The 13,426-nt window shown below is 35.4% G+C and overlaps 1 protein-coding gene across 2 annotated transcripts in view; it reads left to right on the plus strand.

The window, feature by feature from the left end:
* Positions 1-13,426, plus strand: part of Srpk1 (SRSF protein kinase 1) — a 73,920-nt gene that overhangs the window by 50,301 nt on the left and 10,193 nt on the right. For both annotated transcript variants that reach the window (XM_047557965.1, XM_047557966.1), the window contains 2 exons: positions 251-351; positions 7,579-7,686. In XM_047557965.1, the coding sequence (XP_047413921.1) occupies positions 251-351; positions 7,579-7,686 (209 nt within the window). The remainder of the gene's footprint in view (positions 1-250; positions 352-7,578; positions 7,687-13,426) is intronic.

Here is a 13,426-nt window from a genome sequence, read left to right on the forward strand (position 1 = left end):
GTAAAGCAATAGCTAACTTTAAAGTTTATTGGTTGTGTTTGAGCTTCACAGTATTTCTCTTGGTACTTTGAGCACAAAGGTTTTTAATTCTAGAAATAGAAGTTACTGCTGTGTTCATTTTATCTTAGAAAATTATCATAGGTTGCCAGTCGAGGTCCTGTTTAACTCTTACCTTGGAGAGAGTCATTAGAGCCCTTTGGATATTTTTTGTTCATTAAACAGTTTTATTGACAGTGCCTATTGTCTGTAGGAAAATCCACTGCTGGAAATTTTCTCGTTAATCCCCTTGAGCCAAAAAATGCAGAAAAACTCAAAGTGAAGATAGCTGATCTTGGAAATGCCTGTTGGGTGGTAAGTTAAATTTGTCTTGGTGATTTGTTTTGAAGTGACTGGGAATGAATGAGAATTTGGACTTAGTTATGCTGAAATAAAACATCTGTAATTGTGTATTCATAGCATCACTTAATATTTTAGTGAATATTGTTTTACTTTTTTAAAATTATTTTTTGTTGTAGATGGACAAATACCCTTAAATTATTTATTTATTTTTTAATGTGGTACTGAGAATCAAACCCAGAGCCTCACATGCATTATGCAAGCCTCTGCCACTGAGACACAACCCCAGCCCTTGTTTCTTTTTTTTTTTTAACCTTTTGTTATAGAAAAGTTCAGATATATCTACAAAAATAGGAAAACTGATAAAATAATGAACAGTCCACCCCCATCCTCCACCCTGTTCACCCATCACCCACATTCAGTAATGTCAGCTCCTGGCCAATCTCGTGTTATCCCTATTCTTATTCTCTTTTCATACTTTTAATGGCTAGATTCATAGCATCTCTCTAACCCAACTCCTGATTTCAAAACTGCAACCCAACTTAAAAATTGTGATCTTTTAATTCACTTAATATACTTTGGACACTTTTCTTTTTATATAAAATTCAGATGATTACACAATATTCCCTACATCTTTAAGCTTTTTTGACAGCTCTTTGTGATGAGAATCTTTTTGCATAAATCTTTGTGTAGTTGTCTTTAGAACTTCTCCTAAAGGTGGAATTGCTAAGTCAAAAGCTAGGTGATTTTTTTTTTTTTTTTGAAGACTTTTAGGTATATAGTGCCATATTACTTAATTTTAATTGTATATAATCATATGTAATTATAAGTCCACATTACATACTTTTTTGTTTAATATTGTATTATTTTCCCAAAAGAATACCTCAATTTTCCTACCTTCAATAACTCAAAGTATTTTTTTTCTCTAATCTCCAGGTTAAATAGTGGGATCTTGCTTTAATTATTGTTATTATATTAATACTTAAACGTTTATGTCTAGTTAGGAAAGTTTGGGGGGGGACAATTCTTTAATAGACAACTTTAAAAATCTATAATAAATGGTTTGCGTGTAAATGAAAACTACTCAAAAGAGGAAACAGGAAATGATCCAGGAGGATCTCATTTCCAGGATTTATTCTAGAATATTGTTAAAACATTTTAGAAGAAATAAAGTTAGAGTTGAGCACTGACTGATAGGAAGATGGAACATCTTTCCAAGTAATTAGAATCTCTCCTCCATACTACTGTTTGATTCTGGCTGTCATACAGGTGAAGTGTTGTGACCACTGTAGCCCTCCTCACTTTCTCCTGCTGCACTTGCCCCCTATGTACTGTTGTTAACGCAGCTATCAGAGTGATGTTTAAAATGTAGGTCAAGTCAGATATTCTCTAAAACTTCATTTGGAGGTCCTACTTAGAATGAATGCCAGAGTTCTTACCATTTTCCAAACACCACTAAGCAAAGAGCACTTACTGTCCCTCCCACTGAAATGCTCTCCCCAAGATACTGTGTTCACCTTTCTCCCTTATTTTAAGTTCCTATTCCTAGGTCAACAGAGAGCTCTTCCCTCAAATACCCAAACATAATTAGCAAACCACCACTCATGAGTTTTTTTCTCTTTCTCTGTCCCTTCAGTCCTCCCCCATAATATTTAGCACAATCTGATACTCTATATTTGCTTAATGTCTCTTTTCCTAGAATATATGTCCTATCACAACAAAGATATTTTTGGTCACTGCTCGATCTATAGTACTTAGAATAGTACCTGGTGCTCAGTAAATAGTAAACGAGGGGCTGGGGATATAACTCAGTTGGTCGAGTGCCTGCCTAGCAAGCACAAGGCCCTGGGTTTGATCCCCAGCACCGCAAAAAAAAAAAAATGTAAACGAATCAGCAAATAATATTGGTTCTAACAAATATCACACTGTTCAAACATCAGACGTTGTCACCTTTCTGTCCCCTACCCCCATTTCAAGTTTCTGTGCCTTTGTCTTTGGAACACCTTCTTGCATGCTTGCTTATGAACATGGAACGCTTCTTTGTTCTGATACAGTTCTTCCTGTCCCTTTTACTACAGCAGATTAAATTTCTCCAACTATTACATGCATCTCTTTCTTTTTATAATATCTCTCTACTAAAATGACCTTACATTCTTTTCACCCATTTACTCATTCAGCACTGGCATATACTCTGACTTGGACACTAGGACACAGTGTCCCACCTTGCTGGATCCTGCTCAGATCTCACTTTTTAGTAACCTCTTCAGCATATCAGTGTCTGGTACACAGTAATGAAATTTTACATAGTTTTCAAAGAGCTTGTTTTTGTTTGTTTTGTTTTGTTTTGTTCTTTGTTTTTAAAGATATAACAGTTATTGTTTTGCTTATGAGGTATGCATGTATTTAATTCAGTTATAAACATTGTGATTTTAAAATGTGCCGTTCTTTTTGCCAGTTTTTCACTCGCCTGATATATTTATCTTTACATGAATAATAAATGACATGGTTATAGTACGTCTTCGCCCCCAATTCTAGTTACTATTTCTTCTTTGTGGAAAATAGGACCCATCTACCAATACTACCCCAATCCCCCATCTTCCAAATGTCATATCATTTTTTCCTAAATGATTATTCCATACTTAAATTATTGGGATTCCAGTACTATCACTGAAACATGTATTGTGATTCCTTTTCCTTTCTACATTATTTGGCTTGTTTAGTTTTCTTTGTAATGTTCATCACTTAATTTAACCCCATAGTGATATAAATATTTATGCTTTAATATGGACGGTACATTTGGATATTATTTCAGCTTCATCTTCCTAAAGAACTCTGTCCTGCAACCTAGAATCTTCTAATCTGTGTTCATGTAATTGGGGATTTCCTTCACAATCACCCTGTAGTTTATTATTTTCTCTCTCTGTCTTTGTAACCCCTGTTAATTAGCTGTCTCTGATCTTTTTTGTTTTTGTGCAGAGGACTTGAGACCTCTTCAGTACCATATTTCACTGCATAATTACGTATTTTATGCCAAATTTTTTGTAAAAATATGGGGTTGCAACCATTATGTGAAGTTTTTTTTTAATTGTTTAATAAATTGTGCTAGTATTACTTAAAAATCTTTTATTACTAAATGATTATACATGGAATACATGTGAATATATGTAAATCCTGCAGTAACAATTATGTGGTAGAATATAGTAGCTGTAAGAAAGAGTACAAGATTCGGGGGAGACTTTGAATGTCTGATAGTCTTTATTCTGCTTTCATATTCGGTTGACTACGTATAGAGTTCTAGGTTAAAAATAATTATCCTTCAGATGTTTGTCAAAATTTATCCAGTATCTTCTAGTTTTCATTCTTCTTGCTAAAGACCTTTCTTCTTGCTCTGATTCTTCATCTTTGTGTGAAATCTTTTCCCTTGCAGAAGTCTTTAGTATATTATATTATTTCACAGTGATGTGCCTCACTAGAAGACTATTTTCACCTAACTGGCTAAAGATTTTGATGTATACTTTGAATTTTGAAACTCATAATTCTTTGGGTTTGACTCTTTCTTAATTTTTTACATTGTATTCTCCTCCTTGGTCTCTATTCTCTGCTTCTGAAATACTTTTACTCAAAAGTTAAAACCCTTATATTAGTCCTCTTCATCTCTTACCTTCCTCTGCTATTTTCTTTCATTCACTCTAACTCCCGGCAGTTGGGTGGGGAGAGATTCTTTTTAGCATTTCCTTATATAAGTCTCATTATTTCTTATTTCTTCTATTATATATTCATTCTGTAAAAGTTACTTAGTTCTCTCATTTCTTTTGTTGTGTGTGAGGTGCTTACTGGGGATTGAACCCAGGGATGTGCTCTACCACTAAGTTATGTCACCAACCCTTTTTTATTTTTAATTTTGGAACAGGTTCTTGCTTAGTTACCCAGACTGGCTTAGAACTTGCAATCCTCCTGCCTTAGCCTCCCTGGTCACTAGGATTTCTGGAATTTTAGGTGTGCACCATCACTTCCAGCTTGGTTCTCTCATTTCTAAAAATAACATCCTGTTCCTGTATCATTTGTGTGTGTGTGTGTGTGTGTTTATTGAATCTCTTAGAGGATATTAGTTTTCCTTTCTTGATATTTTCTTTTTCCTACATGGGGTGTGTTGCCTTCTTTCTGTTTAGAATCCCTAAATATAAAACTGTCTAACTGTATGAATAGAGTAATAAGCTATTGGAAGCTCTGTGCCTGGGTCAACCTCGGTATTCACTGTAGAAAGATCTCTTTGGGGTGTTTTCATTTCATCCTCACATGTCAAAATCTTTGGACCTTTCCTTTTGGGTTGGTCATATTCCACACAGAAGATTTATCTTCTTCACATCTTCTACCTAGAATGTAATCACCTGGCTACTAGTATTCTGGGAACTGAGTTAAGCAAATGATCAGGTTTTTTCAATATATATAGTTCAGTCACTTAATATCCTTTTTTTCAAAATAGTACCCTTCCCTTGACTGTAGGTATCCTCCAGAGACCCTATTTTATCCCCCCCCAGAGAATAAACCTCTTAGTGACCTATTGGGCCAGGGAAAGGGCTGTTAGCCTGCATCATTTCCTGTGTTCTGTGGCTTTATTTCTTAACCCATTTTATCCGTGTCCCAGTTATCATATTTGCCTGATGTCCTATTTATGGGATGGCTTCTATATGTGAAAGATTCTATATTGTCCCAGTGTCCTATTTATAGGACAATCTGTAGCCAATTCTTAATGATGATAAAGGATATATAAACTCTAGATTATGGTTTCCATCCTGTTTTAATGAATCTGTGTCATTTTCATTTGAAATTTTCTCAGAATTGCAAACTTGTAATTTAATGGGCTAAAAATGTTTCAAAACAATATTACTATGTTGAATTCCGCCCTCATCCCCATTTACAGAGACACGTGGTACCACCAAATCCTGAGCCTTGTGGGGAGGAATACTGTAGTATAAATTACATTGCTTCTCAGCTTTCACCAACAGTGACATTTTGGATCCAGTAAGATATTTACTAATGAGCCCTCTGTTTTCTAACTTTTAAACTTCGTTGCTCTGACTTTGACAGTCTCTGTTTTTATCAGTTTAAGTCACTTCAAACTCAGGATCTGAGCCCTTTGTTTTTCTGTAAAACTACTTTCCAAATCTATCTTTTCGTCAGTAGCAGCTAACTCTAGGCCTCTGGGTCAGAGTTCATTTTGACATTTTTCATTGTCTCCAATATCTAGCCATTGGATTTTTAAATTCTGCTCATTTTTTCAGTGAATGTCCTTCAGCTGGGCTCTATGGCACAGCCTTTAATCCCAGTGGGTCAGGAGGCTGAGGTATGAAGATTGAAATTCAAGGCCACCCTCAGCAATTTAGTAAGGCCCTCAGCAAGACCCTGTCTGAAAGTAAAAAGGGCTGAGGATGTAGCTTAGTTGTTAAATGCCTCTAGGTTCAGTTCCCAATACCAAAAAATAAAATAAAATAAAATAAAAATAAAAAGGGGTGGGGATGTAGCTCAGTGGTAAAGCACTTCTAGGTTTAATCCCCAGCACCAAAAAAAATTTTTCCCCCAGTAAATATCCTTGGATTAACTTCCCTCTCATTTTCTATGTTGTTCCAATTTTTATTTCCAAATATAAATGTGACCACTAGCCAGAGGATTACCAAAATCATGTTTTCATCTGTCATCAATATTTTTAATAATATTTTCTTCTCTTCACTAACATAGAGTGATACTCTCATATTTACCAGATGAAATCCAAACCCTTTAACCTTTATTTGCACTGTCTGTAATGATTTTCTACCTGAAGCTTTCTGATTACCACTCTCCTCAAATGCTATTTTTTGTTTTTTAATTCCAATGGGATTAAAGAATTATCCACACTTCATATGTTTTGATATTATTTGAATATTTATGCTTCTGTTTTCTTAATATTTGATTTTTAATTATGGGAAATTTCAAACATGTACTGAAGTAGAATAGAATAATGAACACCGAGGCCATTATATTAATGTCCCTAGCAATTATAACTTAATGCCAATCATTTTTCATCTGTATCTCAACCTTGCCCAGATTATTTTGAAGTATAGCCCTATATATATTTTCATTCATAAATATGACTTATTGAAAGGTTGTTCTTTTTGGTAACTGACACCATTGTCACACCTAAACAAAATTTTTTTTTTTTTTTTTGGTGCTGGGTATCGAACCCAGGGCCTGTGCTTACAAGGCAAGCACTCTACCGACTGAGCTATCTCCCGGGCCCCTAAAAATTTTTTAAAAGGCGATTCTTTAATGTAACATATTCAGTTTCCCTAATTATTTCATAAATATTATTTTAATTTTGTGTGTTTAAAACGACCCAAATTCTTGAATGCAAAACTGAATATTGTTTATTAAATTGCTTTTACTACAGAAATTTCTCCCTTTTTTTTTTTTTTTATACATTTTATTTATTCACAAAACTCCTGTCGTTTTGCTGATTGTATCCCTATAGTCCTCAACTTGTTCTGTTTCCCCAAGATGCATATTTGATTTGTGCTTATTTTACTAGTATCAAACCCTGGGCCATATGCATGCTAAGCGAGCACTGTATATCTGATCTGCATCCCCAACCCTTTTTGTTTTTTGAGACAGGGTCTTCCTAAGTTGTTCCACCTAGCCCTGACCTTGCAGTCTTTCTGCCTCAGATCCTGAGTATCTGATGTTACAGACACATGCCACTGTGCCAAGCCATATTTGATGTTATTTTGAGGGATTAAAGGTGTACAGGGGAGAATGAAGAATTCTTTATAGGTGGTGTAAGTGGTTATAAACTTCTTAAGACCTACATTTTTTATTTTTCATAATGAATACATAGCTAGGGCAGTTTGAATCAAATTTAAATTAGTGTCATTTATTTGTTGAAGTAGTCTATTAATTTTAGACAAATGAATAACATAAATTTTATTTGGAGTAACAGTTTTTCATTTCTTATAAAGCTATTGTTTCCTAAATCCGTGTATCTGTATTACATTTATTCTCATCTGTTAACAAAAATAATTTGGAGTAGCATGTGGGCAAGGCAAAGGATTATTTAGGGGTAATAGTTTCAAATGAAACTTGAGGAGTTAGCTAAATGGAAACTTAGGGAAAAACTTAAATTATTTTCATCTTCATTATTAATCTATCCTGACTTGTTGCTTTTTAGAATAAATGAATTTTAAAATACTGTTTTCTTTTCCATTTGTTCAGCACAAACATTTTACTGAAGATATTCAAACAAGGCAATATCGCTCCCTGGAAGTTCTAATAGGATCTGGCTATAATACTCCTGCTGATATTTGGAGCACGGCATGCATGGTAATGTTTTGTGACCCTTGACCTTAACTTGTTTCATGCCTTACCCTGTTTCAGTAGACCAACGAATTAACAAGCAGAAAAAGAACTTACCATAGGTGACTTATCATGGGAACTGTAAATTCTGTGTCTGAATTAAAAATAACTGCTATGAGGTTGATTTGGATTAAATTACCAGTACCCATACCCTTGTAGCATTGATCTATTTGCAGATCAGGGACACCTGGAAACTATTTAATTCTGTACAACTCAGCAATTCCTCAGACTTTCTTTTTCATCTTTGCAACTCAAGATGTGAAGCCCAGACATAGATTTATAAGTTGCTTCTTTGTCCCTAGCAAGCACAACTACTCAAGTAGATTTAGTTGATATTAAAGATAAAGATTTCCCACAACTAGACTTAAATTGAAAGGTATTTTATCGTTTCCTGAAACAGTGATCTTTTATCACTGTTTGTACTGTTTATTTACTTGTTTCTCCTCCTCAAAGTTATAAACACCATGCTGACGAGAATCATGTCTGTTATATATGGCTGGCATTTTTTAAGTGGGTCCTTGAAATGCAGTCCTGATGATAACTACCCAGAGTTCTTGTAGACTTGACAGTTAAGGGCATAGTTCTCCACAAGACTGCCCTTACTTCAAACCCCTGCTTCAAGCCAAGGGTTGACAAGCCACCTGCTCTTCTGACCAACTGGTTATAATACATTCAGGGATTCTCATCACCCCTTTAGCAAACAGTTTCATTGTAAAGGATTCAAATCAAGATGAGACACACAGGGTAAAGTGAGAGGGTACCAATCATGAAGAAGTTTTTATTGAGATTTCATTAATAAGGCATGATTAATTCATTGACCATGCCATTGTACTCAATCTCCATCCCTGATGGATGGGATTCTAGAGTTGGGAGCACAGAAAGCTCCAACTTTCTAATCAAATGACTAATCTTCCCAACATTTCCAGCCTTCATCCTAAAACTATGTAGGGACCTACCATACCTGTTAGCATAAACTTAGGTAGGTCCAGGAGGCACACTGTGAAGAACAAAAGCACTTGGGAATTCCAAAGTTAGAGTCCCCCTCCCAGGAAATGAGGACAAAGACCAGTGTAGTTTTATGTCATGGTACTTAATATTTGTGAACCATCAAATGAGCAAACAGAAACATACTTAATTTTCACTTCAGTTAACATGTATAGCATTATGGGAAAAATAAGAAAGAACAGATTGGAAGCTCCAACCTCTTTTAAATCATAGATTACTTTCATCCCTGAAAAACTTTGTTTTCAAAAGTAGTAGAGTTGCCAGGTGTGATGTGCACACCTGTAATCCCAGTGACTCAGGAGGCTAAGGCAGGAGGATTGTAGTTTGAGGCTAACCTCAATAACTTAGCAAGACCCTGTCTCAAAAATAAATAAATAGGGCTGCGGACATAGTTCAGTCGGTAGAGGACTTACCTAGCATGCACAAGTCCCTGGGTTTAAACCCCAGCACCACCAATAAATAGATAGATAGATAGATAGATAGATAGATAGATAGATAGATAGATAGATAGTCAGTCTGAGTGTGTAGTAAAGTTAGAACCATGTTATTAATGTAGTATGATGTTCCTTATACAGCACTTAGTTGTAGTGTATTCCTCTAAATTTAGAGGGTTATCTGAAGTAAAGTAAGTTTCAGAAATGTTGCATGAGTTGAAAGAATATTGGAATAAAATATCAGGCTTCTTTCTTACTGTAAAAGCTTTGTATTTTGAGGAACTTGATTTGAGTTGATTTGCTAGAGAAAAATCATAAGCTATATGGATGCCACCAGTTGCAAAATATAGGTAATTTTATAGATGGTACTGATTGTTTTTTTGGGGGGAAGTATTGGGAATTGAACTCAGGGACACTGAGCCACATCCCCAGCCCTATTTTGTATTTTATTTAGAGACAAGGTCTCACTGAGTTGCTTAGCACCTCGCCATTGCTGAGAGTGACTTTGAACTTGTGATCCTCCTGCCTCAGCCTCCCAAGCCACTGGGATTACAGGCATGCTTCATGGTGCCAGGCGGTACTGGTTTTTTAAAAGGACAATTTACTAAGATATGGTTCTTAGGGGTTAGTTGTTGCAAGAAACAAGGATGTTGGTTTCTATCTCTTTGTCTTATTCCACATTCCTATTTTGCTTGAGGGCAGTAGGTCCTGCTTGCTTGTTTAATAGTATTTCTAATGTCAGGCTTTAAAAATAAAGTAAAAGATCCACTTAAATGTTGGGATTTCCTGGACTGGGGTTGTGGCTCAGTGGTGGAGCACTTGCCTGGCATGTGTGGGGCACTGGGTTTGATCCTCACACCACATAAATGAATAAAATAAAAAGGTCCATCAACAACTAAAAAAAAAAAAATAAAAGTTGGAATTTCCTTGACCAAGTAATGGGAAAATACTTACCTGACATGAATCAATATCATGAAAATTTGAGCCCTATTTTTTTTTTTTTGTTTCTCTCATTCTGCCAATAAATACAGGATATGTTGCTTTAAGTTTGTCATATACTAAGTAAAAATAAATCTTGTAATATCAGAAGTGCTGGAAAAATGATGGATCATCCTGCACCAAATGCAATCTCCCAACATTGGGGTCAGGGCATGGAGGAACATCACTGGCAGGATGAGAGTCTTCCTCCCTGTCCTTTGAACATCCTTTTCTCACCAGCTATGGGGCAGTAAGTTTATAATGTCCAGTTAAATCCTTTCTTGCAGCTCTTTCCTTTCCTTCCTTCCTTCCTTCCTTCCTTCCTTCCTTCCTCCCCCCCCCTCTTTTTAATCTTTTATCTCTAAAAATCAGTACAAAATTGGTGGGAAACTGAATACAGCTATACATAGTGATAAAATAGAATGAATTGTGTATTTTTGTCTGTCCCTGAAGTTACACTCTAACTACTAGTAATAAGTATGTTTAGGGGAAAAAACTAGAGAGTATAATTTTATTTCTACTCAAATATTTTAAGCAAGGGAATGACTCTGGGAAATGAAAGGAAGGGCTTTATCCCATTTCATCTGTTTAGAACTCTTAAGGCAGCTAAAAGGCCCTAAGCTATTAGAATCCAAAAGTGATATATTTGACCCATAAAATTTTTCCTCTATCATCCCCAGTCCCTAATCTGAGCTGCCTGAATGAAAAGGCAAAAAATATCTGCATTGCACAAGAGCTATTTATATTTCACCAATGATTATCACCTTTATTCAGCAGCAAAAAGTCATGGTGGTAGGGATAGAATATCATTTTAATGAGTAATATTTTGAGTTATTTTCATGTAATTTCTTTATCCTATATAGCGAAGCTGATGGGTTTGCTTTTTCTGTTACTATTGCTGCCACTGCCATTTCCTGGTAAACAGATACTATAACATTGTTTTAAAAATAGAATAAGTTGTCTCTTGTCTCTCACAGATGGAGACAACTAGTGTAAGCAACTAGTGTAAGCAGAGGTCTCTGGATTTCTAGACATTGATGTCAGTGAAGGGGAAGAACATGGCCATTGCTGAACTCAAGAGATGGAGATGATAAATGGCATAACTCTCAAAGCAAAACATTTCTTAATAGGGAAGAAAGCCAGAGGAATTGCTCTCCAAGGCTGATAGAGTTGTAGTTGGTTGACTATAGGTCCTACATTTTCATTGTAACCCCTGTAAATAGGACACAATGAAGGAGGAGGACCCTAGATCCCTGAGGCAAGGTAGTCTCCTGTTTTGATCATGCATAGTTTCTACAAGTCAGTTCACATAGTATATGTTGGAATATTTATTTCAGAAATAATTTGATTACCAAAGTAATCAAAAGCTTTAACTCCAAATCTCTAGCAGTATCTTGTCCTTATTGTCTAATTTTTGTTTGTACCAATTAATGTCAAACTTAAATAGTCTGACTCTTCCTCTTAACTTAAAAAAAAAAAAAGACTTGGTTCTTGGTCTTTTTGTTTTCCTGGGAGAGCCCATCAAGTCACATAGCATCTCCAGCATCAGCTTCTCTCTACATTTCATCTGGCTTTTTCTGTCCAACTCTGTCCTTAACAACTTCATTTTTTTAAGAATATTTTTTTAGTTGTCAATGGATCTTTATTTTATTTATTTATATGTGGTACTTGAGAATCAAACCCAGTGCTTCACACATGCCAGGCAAGCACTCTATTACTGAGCCACACCCTAACCCTGGACAGCTCCATTTGAATATCTAATCAACACCTCAAATTTAAATTTTCAAAAGGCTTGTTTCATCCACATACCTACCTTGTTTTTGTAAATGACCCCCCGTTTCACCTGCTTAAAAGCTCAAAACCAAAGACTTTTAGGTTAGTTCTTAATTCTTTTCTCCTTTTTCTCTATACATTTAGTTCACCAGCAAGTTCTACCTTCTTATATATCCAGTACCAGTTACTTCTTCCCTTTTCCCATTAACCCATTGTATCCCAAGTCACCGTTGTTAAATATAGACCACTGTACTAGCCTCTTAATTTCTTTCTTTGCTTCTGTTTTTCTCCCTTCAGGGTACATTCTCTCATAATAGCCTGAGTGATCTTTAGTATTAATCAGATCATGTTATTTCCCTGTTTTAAATTCTTGAATTGCATCTATTCCACTTAGCGCCCCCACCCCCCACCCACCCACACACATACACGCATACACTTCGGTCATTTCAAGCTCACTCTTGCCTTGGGTCCTTTGGATGTTCTTTCTCCTACCTACAAATAGGTCTTGGCTCAAACATAACCTCATGACCACTGAAGATTTGGTGGTCTGTATTGTTAATTAGCTATAGCTATCAACCTTTTATGGTTCTTAGTATACTGTGTTTCTTTTTTAACTTGGTTTATTCCTAATTTTTCTGTTTTATTGCTGTTATAAGTGGGATTGTTCTCATGATTTCTTTTTTCAGATAGTTCATTGTTATTGTACAGAAATGCTACTGATTTTTGTGTGTTTTTATATCCTGTAATTTTACTAAATTTTCTTGTTCTAACAGGTTTTGGTGGAGTCTTTAGGAATGGAAATATGTATATCTATATCTGTCTACATAGATATATTATTTATATATCTACATCTGTATATAGATATATGAATAACCATGTCAACAGTTTCACTTGCTTGTTTTGTTGTTGTTGTTTGTGGTGCTGGGGAGTGAAACCAGGGCCTTGTGCATGCAAGACAAGCACTCTACCAACTAAGCTATATCCCCAACACCTCACTTCTTTCTTTCAAATTTGGTTGCCTTTTATTTCATTCCCCTGCCTGATTGCTTTCACAAAGATTTACTCTATTAACTGGATATATTTGCCTTGTTCCAGATCTAAGAGGCTTTTTTACCATTGAATGTAATGTTAACTGTGGGTTTCTCATATATGGCCTTTATTCTGTTGAGTTGCATTCCTTTTGTACCTAATTTGGTGAGACTTTTTATCATGAATGAATGTCACATTCTTTTTCTTCATCTAATTAGTTTTTGTCCTTTGTTCTGTTCATGTGTTGATTCACATTTATTTATTTGTCTTTGTTGAGCATCCATGCACCCAGGGATAAATCCACCTGTCTGCTTCAATTTTTTTAAAGAGTTTGAGGAGGACTGGTATTGTTATTTTAATGTTTTTTAGACTTCAGCAGTAAAGCCATCAGGTTCTGGGCTTTTCGTTGATGGACTTTTCTTTGAGACCATGAGACACTTTGTTACAAATTCATTGTTCTTTTACTAACTCCTTGAGTAAATATATTT

Source organism: Sciurus carolinensis, chromosome 7 (assembly GCF_902686445.1).
Source record: "Sciurus carolinensis chromosome 7, mSciCar1.2, whole genome shotgun sequence".
In the NCBI taxonomy this organism is placed as follows: domain Eukaryota; kingdom Metazoa; phylum Chordata; class Mammalia; order Rodentia; family Sciuridae; genus Sciurus; species Sciurus carolinensis.